The sequence below is a fragment of the Physeter macrocephalus genome, chromosome 20 (genome assembly GCF_002837175.3).
Source record: "Physeter macrocephalus isolate SW-GA chromosome 20, ASM283717v5, whole genome shotgun sequence".
NCBI lineage: Eukaryota > Metazoa > Chordata > Mammalia > Artiodactyla > Physeteridae > Physeter > Physeter macrocephalus.
The window spans coordinates 45,698,269-45,721,078 of NC_041233.1; the positions used below are offsets into that span (position 1 = coordinate 45,698,269).

A 22,810-nucleotide genomic window follows, 5' to 3' on the forward strand; every position below is an offset into this window, starting at 1 on the left:
CAAATATATATGTAGCCATGGATAACAGCTACCCTTTCAAGATGAGTTCAATGTCCCATCATAGACTCTTCATTGCTCTTTGTCTTAATTTGGAAAATAATAATAACTTTTTCTCCAGATTTCTGAGTTGTCTATGTTCTGACAAAGCGAGAATTAGGAGAGAATACAGTTGATTAGAGCTCTGACCGAGTGTAAGCGACCGAAAACAAACTAGGGGTACCTGAGCCCTACCCACCCTTCACATGCACCATTTTTGGACAGCTCAGTGGTGGCACCTAGTCACACAGTTTCCAACCGCAGCAGATATACTTCCTAATGACCTTTCTAATGCTTCAGGAAGCCAGACTCTATGTCTGAGCCCTAAATCCATTCTTTTCCTTTCTTCCGTTTTTGCCATCTCCAATGACTACCTTCACCCTGTGAGAACTAGGACCCAAACGTGACCACTGCTGCCTCATTTCTGTTCCATTTCAAACCACGTTCTAGTTCCGTTTATACCCTATCAGTATAATAAGCCACTTGTCATACAGAACCCCCTTCTAGCCAGGTCTTATTTGAAATGTCTCTTAAAATCAATAATCACCTCTTTTAATATTAGTCTTCTTGCTCAATCAAGACCTCAAGGTTCAATTTAAAAGTCCATTAGTATGAACTGAGATTATGTCCTAATTTCTATATAATTAATCGTACTTGTGATCTTTCTCAACAGGAAGAATTCAGTTATGGGGACATCCTATTGCAGTAGACTGGGCAGAACCAGAAGTAGAAGTTGATGAAGACACAATGTCTTCCGTGAAAATCCTATATGTAAGAAACCTAATGCTGTCTACCTCTGAAGACATGATTGAGAAAGAATTCAACAATATTAAACCAGGTAGGACATACCAGACAAGATTACTTTTTCAAAACACACTTTAAAAACACTTATGCTTGTGATGACTTCCTGTACCTTTAAATAAGATAGCTTTCACTTATTCTCATAATTGCATAGACTATTAAAACTATATTCCTACCTTTGGATTCTAAAAGAGGGACCTAAGGTCCTATAATATTTATCAATAATTGTACATGTTTCTGTGTGATTACTTAATGAATACATATTTCCTTCATTAAACTATAAATTCCATGAGTTCTTTTTGTTTCTTTTGTCTCCTCAGCTCCTGTCTGTGTGCCTGGGACTTAGTAGATGCTCAATAAATATTAACTGTGTTAATGAATGCATGGCCATAACTATAGATCTAATGCAGGTTTCTCAACCTCAGTATTCTTGACATTTTTGGCCAGATAATTCTTGGCTGTGGGGGTCTGTCCTGTGCAGTCCGTGGTGTGATAACAAAAAATGTCTCTGGACATTTTTATAATTTTGTAATTTTTGTAACCAAAAATGTCTCTAGACATTTTTGTGCCTGGGAAGGCAAATTGCACCCAGTTGAGAACCGCTGGTCTAATGGAATATGACTGTGACTTTAGGTACATAAGTAAGGAGGTGACAATTTGTTCTAGGAAACTAATTTGGGTGAAGAGAAAGCAAAAAAGAAGGTGGAGAAGAATAATTACTGTTCATTTTGTCAATACTTTTCATTATCAACTTTAAGCCATGAGATCGACTCCCTATCTCTTTTTTTCTCATATAGAAGCTGCAACACTGAGACAAGTAAAGCATTTTAAGAAACAATGTCCAAACAAGCATTTCCCAAAGCCAGTTCTGTGTAACATTAATTCTATAAACTGTTAGTAGATGTTACTGATAAAAGGGGTCCCTGGTCAAATAAGTTTGTTAACACCAGATTCAGCAAAATTAAAGGTTTGTTTGCTTGTGGGACTTACCAGAGTCCTTCACCTTCTAATTTGCTTTGAAAGTCTCCAAAAGAAGAGTTGTAGGATAACTCACTTCCCAATTTGGGGGCCATGGATCCCATTTTTTGGCAGATCATCTTGTGGTATTAGCATGCTTTGGAGCATATTAGTCTAAGTTTATCACCGTGGTGACATCTTTCCATAAATAAGAATTTCTCAGGCAGTAACTCTTTAGATTGTTGATAAGCATAGGCCATGATGCCATCATCTTAAAACTGCCTGAGGATACTCACTTCACATAGTCATGTTGCCTGTTTCCAACTCTGGTTGCTCTGTCAGTTATAATAGAATAAGTTGATAATTCATTCTAAAGGTAATTAGTAAGGTTATCATTTCTCCCTTTTTAAAGATTCATCAGAGATTTGTCTTTTTCCAGCCTTCAGGAACTCTGCCTTCCTGCTACTTTAGTATAAGGGTGTGGCTCAACAACCCTATGATGTAGGGTACCTTACTACTTCCATTATTTTAAAGATAAGAAAACCAGGACCCAGAACAGATAAGTAACTTGCCCAGGGTCATACAACCAGCATACAACCAGCAAGTGGCAGATTCCAGACTTGAATCCAGGTCTGGTTAACAGCATGTTCTTAACAACTCTAGGACCCTGTGCTCTGTGCTTATTCCATTTACTCACTCATTCATTCACCTGTCATTGCTTCAGTAGCTCATGGGTGCCAGGCACAGTGGGAGGAGCTAACAGGTATGATGTGTGTGTGTGGAAGGAGTTTAAGATGCTCCAGAAGAATAACAGCAATGGCAGCCTAACTCCCGAGGTGCAGAGAAGACTCATGTTTAGGAGAAGTGACGTATAATTGGACATCTGAAAGTTGATGCAGTTATGAGCATAAGAACTGATCTGTGAATGTATAAGCATTGCTCCACCATGACTTTAAGTTGATTTTCTTCCTTCCCATAGTGAATAATACTTCTTATTTTTATGTAATTAAAACATTACTCCTTGAAGTAAGTCAGAAAGAGAAAAACAAATACTGTATGCTAACACATATATATGGAATCTAAAAAAAATGGATCTGATGAACCTAAGGACAGGACAGGAATAAAGACACAGACATAGAGAATGGACTTGAGGACACCGGGGATGGGGGAAGGGTAAGCTGGGACAAAGTGAGAGAGTGGCATGGACATACATGCACTACCAAATGTAAAATAGATAGCTAGTGGGAAGCAGCTGCATAGCACAGGGAGATCAGCTCGGTGCTTTGTGACCACCTAGAGGGGTGGGATAGAGAGGGTGGGAGGGAGACACAAGAGGGAAGGGATATGTGGTTATATGTATACATATAGCTGATTCACTTTGTTATACAGCAGAAACTAACACAACATTGTAAAGCAATTATACTACAATAAAGATGTTTAAAAAAATTACTCTTTTTAGGGGAGAAAGGCTGGAATGAGAAACTACTGAAAGACTGCTTCCTTTCATAGTCACTGGCTATCAGCTTTCCCAGTCTGTGTGTTGAAGAGAGACAAGTGTCCAGGCCCTTTTAATTATAATGAAAATAATAAATACCAGGTGTTTTTCTCCCTCTCCCTCTCAGGCTGGTGGGACAACTCTCAGGGCTCCATAACGATGTGTGGCTGCTTCTTGGCACTCTGCAGAAGAAAATGAATGGCAAAGCGTGGACTACTAGCAGACATCTGCTGTATTGGGAAAAAAAAAAGTCAGAGCTAACCAGTTTCTTTTCCAGTGGAAAGGATGTGTTTAAACTTACCTAGAAAAATTTGAAAAACAGAAAAATACCTCTTTAAAAATTCTATTGAAAGTTTGGATCCCTCGGAGGATCCTGAATATTCCTTGCAAATATTTATCAATGTATTATTTTAACACTGATTAACCTGAAAATATTATATCGGTACTCAGAGAAATAAATGACAATCAGAACAAAAACTGGGGCGTGAAAATGTATGTTCTTCCCCAGTGTAGCCTAAGGGCATCTGCTGAAATTCCAATTATAGTCATTCTATAAAATCTGATTTTCCTAAAGGAGTTTACCTTCAGAATCACCTGGAGGGATTGTTAAAACAGATTGCTGGCCCTGCCCCCTGAGTTTCATATTCAATACGTCTGGGGTGGGGCCCAAGCACTTGCATTTCCATTAAGTTCTAGGTGAAGCTGATACTGCAGGTCTGGGGACCACACTTTGGGAACCATGACCCTCTGAAAGTCTCCCCTTGGAATTGCAGATGTGTTTGTCTTCATGTAATTGATGTGTCTCTGACAAGTTGGCAATGAACAGAGTAACTGTTTTCCAGTTCTCTGCATTATGAGTCTTACGATGACCACTGGTATTTTATTGCCTCACCTTCTGCCAAATGAGGATCAATCAATAATCAAATTCCTATGCACAAAGAAGGAACATATTAAAATAAGCCATATGTTGAATACTATTGTAAAGAATACCAGCTCTACTATTGTAGAGAATACCAGAATGTGCCACAACTACTGAGCCTGCGTGCCACAAATACTGAGCCCACACACCACAACTGAGCCCGCGCGCCACCACAACTGAGCCTGTGCTCTAGAGCCCACGAGCCACAACTACTGAGCCCACATGCCACAACTACTGAAGCCTGTGTGCCTAGAGCCCATGATCCGCAACAAGAAAAGTCACTGCAGTGAGAAGCACGTGCACCGCAACGAAGAGTAGCCCCTGCTCGCTGCGACTAGAGAAAGCCCGTGCACAACAACAAAGACCCAACACAGCCAAAAATAAATAAAATAAAGTTAAAGAAAAAAAAAGATTTCCAAAAGCATGTGTGGCTGGACATTACTGTTCAAAAATGCAAGCTGATTTCAATATCTACAAGCAGAATTTGAGAACATCAAAATCCATTATCTGAAGTTCCACCTAACTAATGTGAATGATAGGAGTTGGAGTGTGAATTGACTGATAACATTTGCTCATCCTCTGTGCCCAGGTCCCACTCGGTTTCAGTGCCTGGGGGCCCCAGAGGGCCCTACTCGGTTTCAGCCCCTGTGTACAAAACACTAGGTAGGAACTAGGGTAAAGACAATACCAAAATGCCTCTGGGAGCTAACAGTGGAGCCTGGGTGGAGGATGGCACTGGAGAATGAATGGGGCAAACACTGGAAAGGTAGAGGTCCTCATTGGCCCACTTTTTACTTAATTTCCAAGATAAGCCATAAGGGTAAGTCACAATAATTACCCCACTTGACACTGAAGGAATAAAGGGACCAGGTTAGAAGTTCGGTTAATCACATGTCCCATGGTTCATGGCCTCAAATACCTTTATTTATTTTCAGCTTAGCCAGACCATTTTGCTCTGTACAACCACTATCATAAAAAGTCAAGGGTTGAATGCTGAGGGGTGAGAGAAGAGAAGTATTGCAATATTTTTAAATTATCCTTAATTAGAACCCTACCATTATTGCAAAGGAAGACAGTTTATAGTCATTGAACCACATGATAGAGTAGAAACCTAATTGCCTTTGTGACCTTGAACCTAAGAGGGTAGATAACTGAACTTTGACAGGGAGAGGGGAAAAGGAGGACTTCTATCCTTCTCTCTTCTGATCCTCCCTGGCATGGGGTCCCATCCTAGGTTGTCTCTGGAAACTAAGGATAGAAGAAAACCTGTTCTCTCAGATACACCCAAGAGACTATAACTAAAAGGGGGTAATTTACATGCTAAACTAACAGGTTAATGTTAATCAAGTTTCCATCTTACCTTCACTCTAGGCAAAAGTTCTATTTTTAAAATTGAGTAAGCAACATTTCATAATAAAATATAAAATATAAAGCTCAACCATCTCAGCAGAACTTTATTTTTACACATTACCATCAACATATTCAGCAATCCCTCTACATAAAAATAGGGTAGTTTGATTTGTTATTTTTTTAATTACATGATAATAGAAATAAGCCTTGTTAATATTTGTAGAATACTGGAGAATATAAATTAAAATATCAAAGTTCCCTTTCTTCTCCCCAACTTTTCTCCCCATTCCTGAAGTAACCCCTGCTAATGGTCTGATCTTTATCCTTCCAGTTCTCTTTCTGTGTGTGTGTGTGTATTCATATTTATGTGCACATGTATGCTGGTTGGGATTTTTAAAAACATAAATGCTATGATATTATACGTATTATTTTGTAAACTTCTAAATTTAACAACAGGCTCTGAATCTTTCCATGTATATATAGGCCTATTTGTTCTCTTTAAAGGCTCCTTAGTGCTATTTAATAAGAATATACCAAATTTAATCACTCATGAAATTGGACATTGTTTTATATTTGCTGTTTCAACTGACTGGTGTAATTCATACCCCTATGCATGCTCTTTTTGCATATGTGTGAATGCTTCTATAAAAGAGATACCTCAAGGTAGAATTAGTAGATATCTACATTGTTTCCAACTTTTAGGTATTATGAACAGCATCATAAGGAACTATCTTGGTCTTCAGATGTTCTTTCACAAACTATTTTTTGTTTGTTTGTTTTGATCAAGAGAGTATGAGATAAGCAGATGGGAGATCTGAGTTCTAGTTCCTAGCTATGTGAACTCATAAATCTTGCATACCTTATCAGAACCTTACATTCCAAATCATTAAGTTAAAAATAAATAAATTAAGGTAAAATGAATTAAAAATTAAACTATTCCTAAAGTCTCTCCTAACTCTAACACTTTTTATTATATAAATCAAAAGAGACAAGGTATTTTTCTGGGGAAAAAGCCATAACATTTAAAAAGGTAATTACCCAAATATATATTTATAATATGACCAATAATTGAGTTCAACTCAACAATATTTTACCATGTATAAGTTACTATCTTTTATATTATATAATATACAAAACAAGATACCGTTCCTACCCTCAAAGATTTTATAATCTAGGAACTGGAAACAAATCCACAACTAATTATAATAAGGCAGAATATAAGTATTATTTAAAAATTAGAAAAAAATCTTCTGTTGAATGTGAAGAATTTTAAACCTGGACACAGGAAATATTTTCAATGACCTCCTTACTTAAATAGAGTCTCCAAAAAAAAAAAAAAAAAGGATAAAAGATTCTTGGAAGCTAAATGCTTAAATATATCATGTTCAATGCTATCTCAGGTTTGCTAACAGGGCTTTCAATCTGCTTCCAGGTGCTGTGGAGAGGGTAAAGAAAATCCGAGACTATGCTTTCGTGCACTTCACTAACAGAGAAGATGCGGTGGAGGCTATGAAAGCTTTAAATGGGAAGGTAATGTAGGACAATGAAAAAATATGTACAGTTTCCATCAAAGTTTGGTGTGGAAGTTTTATTCAAGGGAACTGTCCTGCAAGTCCTTCTCACTCAGCCTTCCTCCATCTCTGACATGGCCACCTCAATCCATCTAAGATGAACAAAAGAGAAGTGATGGAAAATACAATGGAGATGTGGCTCATATGTCCAATTCTATCTCTAATTTTGGCTGATTTGGGCACGTCATTGGCCCTCAATTTCTTTAGAAAGAGAGAGTTGGAGTGGATTATCCCGAGGTGTTTTTCCCAATTCCAGTTTTCTCTATTTCAAAGAAACTATCACCTTTGTAGTGCAGGATTTTGGAGGCTGATAATCTAAAAAGATGTCAAGGTTATCATTTTGCCCTCAGAGTTTGATCTTCCAAACTCTGGAAGCCTTGGAATCTCTTCACCTTGCCAAGAGCAAGGTCTGGGGAAAACTCAAATACTATATCCTTACTTCTGATTTGTATATAGAAACCAATATAATATTTACTTATTACTCCAATAGACATTAAAAGGCTTTTGTAGACCACTTATCATGCTAAATAATGTTTGGGATACAAAAAGGATCAAACCAAAGATGTTTATCAAAGGGCTAAAAGTCAGCTGGAAGATTAAGACAAGTATGCAGAACTTTTGCAAAGTCCAGCCAGATAAGTTTTGTTTAAAAAAAAAAAAAAGAGTGGTGAGACTGTTCAAAGGAAAGAGGAGTGGGTCATAAAGAATCAGAAAATCTTCATGGATATGAGAAGATAATATTTAAGAGAAGCCATGAAAGTTGGGCAGAATTCCAAAAGAAAAAAACATGGAAAAGGAGAGGTAGTCTCAGAGAGAGGCACAGAATTTGGAAGAGCAAGATATGATTGGAGAACAGTAAAAGTAGATTGCTTGCTACCAACCTAATGCACACAGGGCTGTTTCACCTGCTGGACCTTGCATCAGTCAGTCCTAATAGGAAACAGCTGGCAAAGGGACTAATTACAAACATGTGAGTGTGGGGTAGGGGAATTAAGAGACAGTGCAGGAAACTGGGGCTCACCCACTCCTGAACCCAAGGGGACAAGGGGCTACAGAAGGAACAGGAAATCTAAAGGAGACAGGATTCTAAAGGGCAGGTTTCTGAAAAAAGAAATGAACTTTGGCCTGTGGACACATCCAGGCCAAGGCGACCTCTCAGAGAGGGAGCCAAGAGAAGAAATGGCTTGAACTCACTGTTTTCTCTCCCTCCAACCTCCTGCCAGGCCTCTCCATTGGCCAAATCCAATCATAATCCAGAAAGCCCAGGAGCCCTGAAGAGGATGCCATGCAGAACACCCTCCCGGAGCTGGGAGGCTGGAGACCAGTGGGAAGTGGACCTGGAGGGCAAATAGATGGTCTCCCAGCACAGGCCCTTCAGACACAGTGGGGCCTGGGCTTATGAGCCTACAGAAGTGTTTGAATCCTGGTAGGGGAGGGGGGGAAGTACCGACTCCAAAACACAAAAAGAAAGCTGCAGCGCAAAAATTAATGTATATTTAAATGCATATCTATGAAGCAAAACATCATTTCTTCTTCATTGATGATTATATTTATTATCATAACAATGTTATTACTTTGAAAACAGTTTGTAGATTAGTTTCTCAATTTGAAAACATTCTTGAGGGATATATGATGCTTACTGAGAAGGGATCATCATAAATAAAATGCTAAATAGTTACACTGGAATAATCACAAGGGAAAAGTATTCAAATTGTTTCCAATTTTTGCAGCTAATATATTTAGAGCTAGATATTTTTATAGCAATATATACATGTATTATGTAGTTAAATACATATTCAGTGTAATTATAAATATATATACTAAATATTATAATAATATTTAACTATAATGTGGTATGGGAAAATCAAAAGTAAGTTTGCCTAGGAACTATGAAGGTTTTTAAGTATACATATGGATATTTATATTTAATTTATTAGACAAGGTGAGGCTTTGAAGCTTTTTTTGTGCAGTGGAGTAATGATCATGTTAACAATTTAGGGAAATTAACCTCTTAAGAATTGAAGTTTCATAGAGTAGAGTGAGAGGTGTAATGGGAACTAGTTAAAAAACTATTATAGACGCTCAAATGGGAAGAAATAAGGGCTTGAATAAGGGTGGGAATGGAATGTAGGAGAGAGCGCTATACAAGACTATGGGGGGGTGAATTCAAAAGATCAAGCAACTGATTGTATATAGCAGTGAGAAATAAAGATGAGTCATTATAGGTTTTCAATATATGAGACCAGAAGAAGGCTGATAGGGAAGTCAAGAAGAGAAACCTATTTGGAAAGAAAGGTGATGAACTGAAGTTTGCACGTGATTATTCACTTATTCTGTAAATACTTGTGAATGTCTACGACGTGAAAGAAATTTTACTGGGCTTGTGGCTATACAGGTTAATAAGATATTGTCCTAGATCTTGAAACGTCTAAACCAAATAAGTGAAATACAGTACTGGGTTTAAAACACGGTTAGAGGGGCAGAGTAATGCAGAACAAAATCTATTACAGTAAGAAATTTGACTTTGCAGTTAAAATATTAAAAACACCTCTTGATATGGAAGTTCCTATAAGCAGAGACCTATCTGGGTATCTTATCTTCCTCAAGACAGGACCGAAGACAAAGAATTACATCCAGGGTCACCCCATTTCTTTAATACTCCAAGTCTGTTTCTTCTAATTACATCAACATCAATATAATAGAGTTGAATATGAGCTGAATTCTATCTCTCAGTGTGGTCCATCTAACATATTTGATACTGACTCCTGCTACTAAAAAGTAGGGTAGATACATGTAACTAGGAACAAGAGGCTGACCAAAATGATCAAGATGACCATAAAGCACAAATTTTGTCCAGCAGACTTCAGTGATGCAGGAACCACTGAATCACTCATGAAATCATGAGCTGCTGTGAAAGGGAATTTTTGCAGGAACACTTTACATCATTTCTTTTCTTTATAACAAACCACATTCTTATTTGAAAGCAGCCACCAACTGTTTCCTCAAAACACCTTGCCCCTTTGATAAGAAAGTCATCAATCTATCAATTATTTGTTGAGAGCTATCTTTATCTTTTGTGTATGCAAGCAGCACATAAAAGCAAGTCACACTTGTAGATCTGCACACAGCCATTATCTTCAATAACTGGATCTGGTTACAAAATGTCAGAAACTTGGGTCAGAAAAAAACCACTTCAACAATTCTTGAGGACAAGTTTTAAGTAGTGCCTGACCTGAGAAACTTCAGTACTGCCCTGCCATCCCTGTTTGTTAGTGCCCAGCTGTGCTTCATAAGGAAGCACCCACAGAGGACAATGCAGTACCCTCAATGATTCCTCTTTCTTAAGTAGGGCCCCACTTTGTGGAAGCCTCACTGCTTTTCCAGTAAAAATTCACCTATTGCGTAGCTGCACCAAGAAGTAAGACACGTACCTGGCTGGCAGCTGGAAAGGCCTGATATGCTGCCCATGCCAAGGTGTTAACAATTGGTAGAGATCTTTTCTCGGTTTCCTTTTATCTTCACTACACTGTGCTAGGTACTGGAGATTATATTCCATCCATAATTAACCTAAAATTTCTTAGAATAATTATATAAATAGGTAATTAAAAACATATAGCACATATAAATATTACATAATTCTCTGTCTCAGTAACTGTATTCACTTAATAAATTTGTAACTAATATGTCAATAGACAGTGGCCAATTTTTCACTGTCAAACCTGTTGATAGATTATATGCAATTTACCAACAAACCACTCAGGGAAAACTCAGCTGGCACACAAAACAAGAACCTATGAAAAGATAAGATACACATGTCAATGGAAAAAAAATTGCACAATCTAAAAGTTGAGAATTGCGTCTTATTCTGTGGATATTCTGAGGACTTCAAGCCCAGGAGACAGCCTCTCAGATAGCTCTAAGGGATTGCTCCGAAGAGGGAAGAGAAGAGCCAGGATATGTAGGAGTTTTTGCAACAAAGACCAGGTAGTTGGAATACCAAAAGATTACTGTTAGTTAAAGAAAGCCAGATATCTCAAGTTAAGGAATTTAGTACTTTCTATGTATAGGAAGATGCAAGAGTCTGTGCTCATTGAAATCATTCCTTTGATATGCACCTCAGAGCTCTGGGGCCAGTATCCTGTGTTTTCACATACTGAGTTTCCTCAGGATCACTGTTGGGGGAGTATGTAATGTGATGGCTCAATGGCTGCAACATCCTTTGTTTACTGATATGAGAGGCAATATTTTTCATTCACACATATAAGTGAAACAGTCAGTAAACACAGCAGCAACTAGACTAACACTTAGAAGGAGATGTGTTACTAGGGCTCAGCCATACCTGGTTGTCTTCATATCTTTTCACGTTGCTTTTTCCTTGCTGTCTAAAACAGGTGCTGGATGGGTCCCCCATTGAAGTGACCCTAGCCAAACCAGTGGACAAGGATAGTTATGTTAGGTACACCCGAGGAACAGGTGGAAGGGGCACCATGCTTCAGGGAGAGTACACCTACTCCTTGGGCCATGTTTATGATCCCACCACAGCCTACCTTGGAGCTCCTGTCTTCTATGCCCCCCAGGCCTACACAGCAATTCCCAGCCTTCATTTCCCAGCCACCAAAGGACATCTTGGCAACAGGGCCATTATCAGAGCCCCTTCTGTTAGAGGTAACATTAATCAGCTCTTGCCTTAGAAAAAAACTCGGCGATTTCAAATGCTTTGTATTGCAATAGCCTTAGACAAATTGGACGGGTCCACTGGGAGACAAGAACTGGAAAATTGTTTATTGAAAATCAAATATTATATCAATAGTTTTCCTTCCATATGAATCTTTTTTCACATTACAACTGGTTATTGAAAAAACTTGGTCGGAACACAGTATAAATGAGTCTGATGTACACATTTGATCTTTGCATGGGCCTGTAAAATGTGTACAAACTAAAACTCGGGTCCACAATGATTAGTTTCTTCCTTATCACTGTACTACCATATTGAAGTCATATGTGACTCATTACAAAACTTCCAACTGAGAGCAGTATGGTTCAGTGGAAACCAGTTACCTCCAATATCAAGACACATGAGTATTGGATGGTGAGTCAGTGCCATCACATCCATATATAAATCACAATTCATCATAAATATATTTAACAGATATATGAGATGCTCTCATCTGACCTCCCCCAAGAAATATGTGCTATGCCTTCTAAAAAGCCACATTACTAAGGAAATCAACTTGTTTCTTCAGGATATCAGGAAACAAAGAGTAAAGTCCAAATAGAAAAATAAAAAACAAACAAAAAAAGCGACCTCAATCTTACTGCCAAACAACACATCTTTCCTGCTGAATCCTGTGAGAATTCCAAATGTTCAAGCAGTTTTCTGAGCTCAGTTATTTCAAAAAACGTAAAAGATAAGGAAAGCATGTTTTATTTTCAAGAAACTGTTTTGTCTCTGCCTAATGGGATCCTTCAGAGTGGTTCTGCTAGGAACCAATGCCTACAGAATCTCAGATCTGTCTGCCAAATATGACACCAGTCTGAGCAATTCAACATCAAACTGTGTACTTAATTCTATTCTTGGGTTTGACTAGAAGCAAAGGGGCATGTCCAGATTACTGTGAAAACAATTATCTTACTGTGTTTTACTATTTTTCAGGAGAACTGAATTGACCATCCTAGGAACTCTAGTCTTCAACAGCCTTAAAATTTCCATACTCATAATACTCCACCCAAAATTGTAATGTAAAAGAAATCTTCAGGATTTCCTTCAGGATGATCTGTCTATAGGTTTGATAATTATGTCATTAAAACATTGTACATTTATAATCTAAAATCACATCATTAAACAATCCCTACATTAAGTATAAGTTGTCAACCAGTTGTAATGTAGGAAAAAAACAAACTTCACTCCAAGGGAAAAAATACCTGTCTTATAACAAGAAAGGAATCAATGAATGATATTCATGGATGAAGGGTAATCAATTTAATTTTTTATCTCTTTATGCCACCAATAGGAAATCAAAGTAGCAATGTGGCAAAACAAAAAATCAAAAGGAATCTATTAATGAAACTCAATGGAAATTTAAGCCTCACATTGATAGAATATAAGAGAGAAAGTGGTGAGTTTTAAAACACATTTGCTAAATGTTGGTTTTCCAGCAGGCCATCACGAATGGAATATTAGAGAAACTAGAATTCATTTCTAATTTACTGATCAAAGACAAAAAGGCAAGACTTATTTTAATACATGTGGTCATATTATGCTGGGATGTTTTAATAAATACCTTCCCAACATTTATTAGTCTACAGAAAAACGTCAATGAAAGGTTAACTGAAGAGAGAAATTGCAAAATTTCTCTGTACCAAAGTTTTAAAGTTGCACGTGTACTCATCCACAGCTTTGATAGTATTGCTTTCTTCCACAGACAGTTAAAAAAATTTAAAAAGACACCTGTGGTGAACCCTGTCTTATGTTGAGTTTCATTACATTAGAATCCTGGAGTTTTCTATCTGTCTTCAGGGAAATAATCAATGTGACTTGGGCTAACTTTTCCATTACAGTAAGATTCAGGGTGATTTTCTGGTGGTTTGATTCGGTTTAATGCCTTCTTACATTCCTAGAAATTTACATGAATGTACCTGTAGGGGCTGCGGGAGTGAGAGGACTGGGCGGCCGTGGCTATTTGGCTTACACAGGCCTGGGTCGAGGATACCAGGTCAAAGGAGACAAGAGAGAAGACAAACTCTATGATCTTTTGCCTGGGATGGAGCTCACCCCAATGAATCCTGTCACTTTAAAACCCCAAGGAATTAAACTTGCTCCACAGGTAGGTAATGTTATTCCAGAGATAGCTTGGATAGTTTGTATAAGTTGGGCCAAAGACCATCATTTACCATGTCTTGTTTTGTTTTGTTTTATTAAATAGATATAGTGGCCAATCAACATAATGTACTGTGAGAGAAAAGTGGGTGTTGAGTACAATTGTTTCATTTTAGACTCTTTTTTTTTAATTATGAAATTTGACATCTTAAGTAATCTTCCACTGAAATGCAAGGATCCTGAACACTACCAAGAATTATCAACCAATACCTTAAATCAGAATAAAATGAAGCAAGGCTAGTTGGCAAATGAAGAGCATTCATGACAGGGAATGAATAGATCATTTAGTACATCTTTTCTTGGAAGCACTGTGTCTAAGAGAAAACACTGTGCTATCTCTGGTGTATCATTACTCATATTAACTATAAGATGCCATCAGCCATATCGAATCAAGTCATCTGCAATGACTGTATTTGGGCAGTAACATTAAGGTAAATTTTTTGCTTTCACTTCACAATTCTAAGTTTCCATGTTTCTGCATGAGGCTATGATTTTATTATTGGAAAATTAAAAGTTATAAAAGTTGTTCCAGTATGGAAACTCAACAACAGGGTTAAAAATAAAACAAAAGAGGATCTGTGTTAACCCTTACACTGTCCCCTCTGGACGTGCAGTACATGCTGGACTCTCTGCAGAGACACTTTGGCTGAATAATCAATATCCAGTTGTTCAGAGTGACAGTTTGTATATCCTAAAGGAAAATTCCCAACTCCCATGCCAAAGGTATAAGCCCCAAATTTACGGGAGTAGCCTTATGATTGCAATCAGGTAGAAAACTTGATTTTCTAAAATCTCATCTTGAGTGGGGTTTTTTATTTGTCTTTGGTGTATTAATGGCTTTCTTATACATATAAATTAGCTCATCTACAGTTTCTGCTAGCCCTCCCCATACAATTTTTTTTTAAAGGTTGCATATCAGAGTTGTAAATAGTAATCATGTGTCTGTTCAAAAACCATTTGGGGGACACGCATTAGGCACCAAGTACTGTGCTAGGTGCTGGGGATAGAAAAGTGAATAGAACACAACCCTTGCCATCAAAAATCATATGGCAATCCAGTGAGAGGATCCTGACACATAATAATTACAATAAAATCTAGTAAGTGCCATGATGGAGCTTTGCTCAGAAAACACAAAAGCTAGTCAATCCAATCTATCTTGGGTTAAAACCTAAAATAAGCAAAGGATACCCAGAAATATTTTTAGAAAATAAAAAATAATCATTGTCATAAATTCTGTGTAATAGTTCTAAGAACTGCCATAGCATGAGTAATGATCTCTGGTTTTATATTAAATCCAGGTTAGAAAATTGGTCATGCTTTAGAGTAATATATGGGGGCTTCACTGGTGGCACAGAGGTTAAGAATCCGCCTGCCAATGCAGGAGACACGGGTTTGAGCCCTGGTCCGGGGAGACCCCACATGCCGCAGAGCGACTAAGCCCGTGTGCCACAACTACTGAGCCTGCACTCTAGAGCCTGTGAGCCACAACTACTGAGCCTGAGTGCCACAACTACTGAAGCCCACGTGCCTAGAGCCCGTGCTCCACAACAAGAGAAGCCACCGTAATGAGAAGCCTGCGCACCTCAAAGAGTAGCCCCGCTCACCGCAACTAGAGAAAGCCCACGCGCAGCAATGAAGACCCAACGTGGCCAAAAATAAATAAATAAAATAAATTTACCCCCCAAAATTATATAGTAACATATGAGTAACTATCTCTATCAACTAATGAAAGTTTTTCTTAATTAATTTGTCTCTGAATTTCTGCAACTGCAGCTTAGAAATTAAGGGCCATGGCACCCCCAACCAGCATAGATGGAGCCTGGACATCTCCATGGTGGAGTTATGAACTTCCAACAAGAAGAGCAGGCTGCCCTGCAGAGTCAGGAGTTAGAGCTGGAATCCTTTACATGTGTTTTCACAATGGGCATAAACAAGCAGGCAGAATATCTGCCAGCTCAAGTAACTGACTATTGCCCAGGAACCTTAGAGAACAGTTTGTAGATGACAAGAGATGCAACAAGACTAAGAGTATTAAGAAGCCACAGTTAACAGAGGAGATAGGAGCAATCTATAAAATCAATAAACTGGAAAATGTCATGCTACTACAGCTGGATAAGCGTTAGAGCAAATGAGATAAGAAATTCCACAGACTCAACCTGGGAACTGTTCTGTCCCAAGAGTTATTTTTTAGGACTTACGCCTTGTTTTGCACAGTTTACTGGATCTGCTGACCAATGGGAGCATCAGGGCTTGTGGGCCACCAAAAATGGTTTCGGCATGAAGAAAATATGTGCCTTTAGGCAAGATTTGATTTGGAGTAATGACAGAAGAAAAAAACATGAAGGAAGATTCCAAAAATCAGATCATTATAAAAATAGCCAGAAGTGGTGTTCTGCCAGACAAAGACATTGCAACTATCAACACCCCTCTATTAATGTTCATCAATAAATACTAACCCATTAAACTTTTTAACTCTATTTTTATGAAAATGTAAAGTTAAAACCCTATGACAAATGACATGAAATAGTAATAAATCCTTAGGTTATTTTCTCTAAACCATTATAAACAGAAGGATTCAGGGTAATAATGAGTAAATCCAGCTACACAGTGCTGGAATATCAATTTTTAAAAAAATGGAATAAATATACCAAACAAATCGTAAATTAAACTATCGGCAAAAAGTTAGAGCTAATGGACTAAACTAAAAGTGTATCAGAATAAATGGTGTGAAAATGAGTTTCCTGAATTAATAGACATAACATTTTAAATGGAGTTCAAATCGAGTTCATCTTAAATTTTATGAGTCATTAAACCATGTGGCATTTTATATCTTCTTATATTTGCTTAAACTCTGAAGATTCAAGTTTAAAAACCTGAAAGTTAGAGAAATAATGCAAAGGTGATATCTGGAAGGGAAGTCACTTTTTTTTTTTTTTTTTTTTTTTGCTCTTGTAGATATTAGAAGAAGTTTGTCAGAAAAATAACTGGGGACAACCTGTATATCAGCTGCACTCTGCCATTGGACAAGATCAAAGACAACTCTTCTTATACAAAATAACTATTCCTGCCCTGTCCAGCCAGAATCCTGTCATGTGTGTAACTTCTCCAAATTCCTAATCATTTCTATTTTAGAATAAGAGTCTTGTAAATTAAGTGTATTTTATCACTATCTAAATCAGATAAATATTCAGGTCTACAACCTACTCATTTTTCATTCATTGAAGACGTTGAGATGTGTATTTGGGATACATGTGACAGCTATGAGACTAGCATCTCAAAGCCCCTAAGTTTCATATAGACAATGAAGACCATGTACTCTCATCAACCAATGGAAAACTGCAGATGTTAAGTGTAATAGAAATGAAAACTATAGCCCATCCTTTTTATCTGTGTAGTATTTGGGTTGAACCATACGAAACTGCCCTTTTATACCTAACAACACCATGCCCTGCCATTTAAGTTCTGAACCAAAGCTATAACCTCTCTATTCGTGGTTATCACCTTCTCAATTTTACCTTAAGCCTGCATTTCTACATGTTTTAGGAACCATCGTGTTTCACACATACATTAGAAAGAACTTATAATGAGTTGCAAGTACGCTCCAGGCATGTCATCGTCCACCGATGTTCTAGGTCCATTCACAAACGCTCCGACATGCATGTATATCTGGAAGCTTTAAAAGCAGAGAGTGATAAGTCCCCACGCAAAATTCCATTATCCGATCAAAAAAGTGAACAGTGCCTTAGGTTTTCACCTGTCTCAGCTACATAACTTTAAAATGCACACCCTGACTGACTTTGCTTTCCAGCCACCCTTTCACACCCCCGAAGCTAAGTGCCTATGTGGATGAAGCAAAGACATATGCAGCCGAGTACACCCTGCAGACCCTGGGCATCCCCACCGATGGAGCCGATGTCCAGACCGCAGCTGCTGCTGCCACATTTCCAGGTATGGAAAAATAATGCCAGAAATGGCACCCTGCAGAGAGTGTTTGGGAGACCCTCTTTGGGACCATGGACTCACAGAGTTATCTGTGAACTCCAGCTACAATAAATCTGATTTACACCACCTGTGACCAAAAAGAATTTGCCCGAAGAGTGAGCGATTAAAGTACAAGGCAAGAGAATTGAGCTGGGTAGCAGAGGGAGGGTCTAGTCTCAGCTCAGCTATAAGCAGCTGTGTGACCTTGAATGACTCAATCTCTCTGTGTCTGGTTTGTTTGGGTTTTTACTTTTAGTAAGAGAGTTTAGAACTACTACATTCTACTACTACTACATTCATGGATGATGTTTATTTGAATTCTTACTACATGCCAGGCACTGACTTATCTCAGCAATGCTCATGACACCACAAGAGACAGGTTCTATCATCATGCACATTGTACAGATGAAGAAACCAAGTACCACCAATAGAAAGATTAAGTCATTTGGCCAAGGCCAATCAGCTTTTAAGCAATCCATGGACTCCCTCCCCAATTCTAATCTTCAGTTCTACTCAATTCTAATTGTATTGCTTTGCTTTCTGAAAGAAACGTGTAGAAGATTTTTAAAAATTATTTTAAGACAAAAACTCTATATGTGTGTGTGTGTGTGTGAGAGAGAGAGAGAGACAGAGAGAGAGAGAGGAGAAAAAGAAAAAGAGAGAGACCATTTCAATAAGTGGCTAATCAGGCTCATTTTATCTGTTCTATAATTTAGGTCTGGGGCATATGCTGATTACTTAAAGTAAAGCCTATATGTCGATCAACATGCCTTCAGGGTCACATTCAAAAGACTTTTCCCCATTTATTATGTACGCACAACAAATGCTAATAATTAAAAATGAATCCTCTAGAGATTAAAGAGGACCAGACAAGAAATTTCTTTTGGAAATTTTCCCTCAGCAGTTAGTTTGAGCAACTCCGCTCTTTCTTAGTAATAAAAGTTTAGGTCTTTCGAAGAAATCTGTCATTCTGACTTGTCATTGTGTTGGCATACCTCTTCCCATAAGCCCAAATCAGAGAGTTCTGACTAGACCTAGAAATAAGACCTTCCTATCAATTGATTAATTCATATAATCGTCCTGTGTAGGTATGAGAACTGCTATACACCTCACATCCATAACACCTGAGCTGGCTCTCATTTCCTTTTGTTTCTCAAAACTTGCAAATGTGGCCTCCATTCTGGCAAGTGAAGCCGAAACTAATCATGCTTCCCACACAAGTGTGACCTCAATCCCAGCTTTGTTCTTAGAACGTGGAGAAGATGTGTGGTGCACCTCTTCGAGGTTATCAAGGCAACAGCTGCCACTGCCGAGGGCCAGGTCCCTCCTGGGCTGTGCACAAGCCATCAGCAACAGGGTGTTGACACATCCATATTCTGGGGACTTGTGCCAGGATTCTCAATTCTTGCAGAAAGTTAAGGCCCTGTCTTGCAGAAAGCTGTACCCCAAAGACACCAAATTAATGTACTATAAAAATAAATGAGCCACTGCCAGGAGAATTTTAGTTTGCTTTCACATTGGAAAGGATTTGCTTTTTGCCCCCAAATATTTTATCTTATCCTCACTTTTATTTGCTCCTACAAGAAATAAAAAATTATTTAGAGCCTGAGAATTGCCTTGGGAATGCCTAAGAATTTGAGAAGATCTTTTATTACTTGCTATGGAGTCAAGCAAAGAATAATAGGCTCCAAGGGAAGAATCTATTTAAAACACAAATGCTCTTGTACTTTAGAAATTAGCCAAATTGAAAAAGAAAATTCAATTTTCTTTTCAAAATCCCTAAAGATAAAACCGATGCTACACACGCACATACACGTATATTTTACTTACTTACTTTAGAAATACTGTTTCCAAAATTATGAAAGTAATTGTTAACATATTTCTCATATCCTTGGAAAATGTACCAAACTTCACTAGCACGTTAGTCAGCATTACTGCCCAAAGTGCACGAGCCAAGGAGTGGATTCAATTTTTTTTTTTTTACAAATAGTCCAGCCAGCTTCCCACCACCACTTCCTGAGAAGCCACCAGAAAGAAATCAACGTGCCTGGGTTTGGGCAGACTTCCACAACACATAAACCAAATGGGCTTGTTTTCTTTCTTTCTTTTTTTTTTTTCTTTTTTAAATCAGGTCCCTATTTGCTGCTTAAGTATACTTTTTCTCATCATCTTTCACAATTTGGGGATCATCTCAGAAATAACCAGGTTTGGGTCTAAAACATTATTAACGGGGAAATACTGCTTTTAGATAATAGCTATTATGCTCTTTTCTTCAAAAGTATTAATCAGCTAGACATGATAGTAATACGAAAGCACATGAGTATTTCCTTATCACTCAAACCTTTTAGTTCTCTGACAGTGAGGACGACCACTAAGACCTCTGCATACACCAAAGACAGCTTGATGGTGGGGTGAGGTATTGTTTGTCCTATCCATTTAGACCAAAACGTGGACACCCTAGCTATTTGCTTTTTTGGTGCTATATAGAAATATGCTAAAACTTTAACTATTTCTCCTATTGGTCTACCCCAGTCCCTATAATCCTCCCTGGGTAAAGGCAATGGTTTTTAATATTCTACTTAAATGAGGGTGGGGATGCAGCAGAACCAGACCCACAGGGCCCACCCCGATCTCCTTGCCAACCCATGAACTGCCTCCCCTCCTTTACAAGTTCTGAGACCCTCTGAAAAAGTTCTGAACATCAAACTTTAATCAGCTCAGCATCCTGTCAAGTTTCTGTTTCTTGGCATCTATCCCCTATGTTGCCAGTTTTCTAAGAGTGAAACGATTCTGATATAGATGGTTGACCCCACTTTGAGGAACACTCTTCCCTAATCAATGAGTCCAGATATTACGTCCCCCGAGGGCACCTTTTAAAATGTACACGTTAACTTTTGGCTTTAAGCAATACGTTAAATTTTCATCTTTCATAAAGACAGTAAGCCAAAAGGAAGCAAATCCGAATCCCTTTCATGAAGTTTTCTCTGCCTTCTCCTCCAGGCTATGCTGTCCCTAATGCAACTGCATCTGTGTCTGCAGCCCAGCTCAAGCAAGCGGTGACCCTGGGACAAGACTTAGCAGCATATGCAACGTATGAGGTCTACCCCACTTTTGCAGTGACTGCCCAAGGGGATGGATATGGAACCTTCTGAAGACATCTTTCTTTTAAGAATAAAACACACAAAACTCAATCTAGAAGAAATACACCTCTAACTTGGTCCCCTAATGATCTCAAGTAATACTTGTCCCAGAGTGATGCCTTTCCTGAGACTGTACGGCCTACATTGATACTAATTGTAGAACCATGATACGAGAACTTTATTTCTAATGAAATCCAATGTTAAGGAGCCATTTATCTAACAGGAAGCTAAAGAGCCATTGCCCCCAAAAGGTGTTCTTCCAAGGTTCCTGAGTGTCTTGGGAGTACATTTACAAACCTTGACAGAGTGGAGAGAGATCTTTTAGCCAGCAAGAGTTCAGGCGCTAAGCAGACCTGGACAACCAGTAACAACCAAGGGGGCCATGTAATTCCAGAGTCTTAACCCCTGGCTCACAGCTGCTTTTGTAGTACACAAAGTCACAAAAGGCAGAGGGACAGTAGGAGATGCTTTTCCAAGCACATTGCCCACTGCATGAGGCATGTTCACAGCCTGGACCTCGTGAGAGACTATCCAAGGTTTAATGGAGTCAGCATCGTTTCAGTCTGAAAATTCCATCCAGTCAATTTGTCATAGGTCAGGATCTTCTCATCCCCTGCAGCCCCTGGGGACTAGGAAATTGATGTGATATATTACAGCTATTGTTAAGACAAATCCAGGCCCACCGTTTATTAAACTCATTAGCCCACACCTCTTTTTCCCTAGAACTCGTACGCTTCCTAAGGATGCCCACAACATAAAAGTCATGCCAACTTGAAATGACTTTTTCTCATTTTAAACATTTTGACTTGTCCATATTGATTTATTTTCATCTCAATCTCATTTTGCTCATCTCCAATATCATAAAAAAAATAAATCAAATCTACAGCATATCATTTATGATACTTTTTGCTATTCAGCAAAATTGGCTGAAAAGTCATTTCAAAGGGAGGAGTGAAGATTTACTCTCATTTCTATGATGTTTTTGTAGCACCCAGCCCACCATCCAGCATTCAGAGACAGTAATTAACCTGGGTTCAGCCTTGGACCATCTAACCCACTTATACTAAATCTGCCGAGAAATCCACCGCCTTCTCTTCCTTTTACTTTCAATAAGTATCAGACAGCTTTACCATATCTGAGTCCTTTGGTTTTGAAGTTATCACAGGAGAACTTTATATCCATCACTGATTATTATTAGAAGCCAATTTTTCAGCTATTCATCAAGGGTGTTATTTATCAAAATCTCCTAGAGTTTTGGGTCTCTTCTCTAGAACATCTGAGGTGAGTGTGCTACAAAAACTGGGGAGTAGAAGGCACTGCTTTCTTTCCATACTTATAAATGATGGCTTTTTGTTCAAAACAGAAATAATCAAAGTCCAAACACAAAATACCTATTACTACCACTCCAGTCTCATTTGTGGTTTAAGACTACAGTACTAGATTTCCATTTCCCTTTGCTTTTGTAAAATTCTGCAAGACTAAAGGGAAGACATAAACACCAAAGCATAGAAAAATCTGTCAACTCTTGAATGGAATTCTGTGACCCAAAATCAGGCCAGATTCCAATGAAAATCCCAACAACAATTAAGAGTCCTTGTAACCTTTCAGTTCTATTAACTCCAATCTGATATCAAAGGCCTCGAGGCTACAGGTGAAACTCTGAAAGGCCTCATGCTTTCAGCT

At 38.3% G+C, this 22,810-nt stretch overlaps 1 protein-coding gene across 4 annotated transcripts in view; it reads left to right on the forward strand.

Moving 5' to 3' along the window:
- A1CF (APOBEC1 complementation factor) overlaps positions 1-21,185 on the forward strand; it is a 77,915-nt gene extending 56,730 nt beyond the window's left edge. For 2 of the 4 annotated variants that reach the window (XM_007110698.2, XM_007110697.3), the window contains exons 6-12: positions 710-874; positions 6,991-7,088; positions 11,521-11,794; positions 13,748-13,953; positions 16,962-17,098; positions 17,815-17,954; positions 20,988-21,185. In XM_007110698.2, the coding sequence (XP_007110760.2) occupies positions 710-874; positions 6,991-7,088; positions 11,521-11,794; positions 13,748-13,953; positions 16,962-17,098; positions 17,815-17,954; positions 20,988-21,139 (1,172 nt within the window). In that variant the 3' untranslated portion in view covers positions 21,140-21,185. The remainder of the gene's footprint in view (positions 1-709; positions 875-6,990; positions 7,089-11,520; positions 11,795-13,747; positions 13,954-16,961; positions 17,099-17,814; positions 17,955-20,987) is intronic. The other 2 variants (XM_007110700.3, XM_007110699.3) reach the window with 1 other exon arrangement.
- The last annotated feature ends 1,625 nt before the right edge of the window (positions 21,186-22,810 follow it).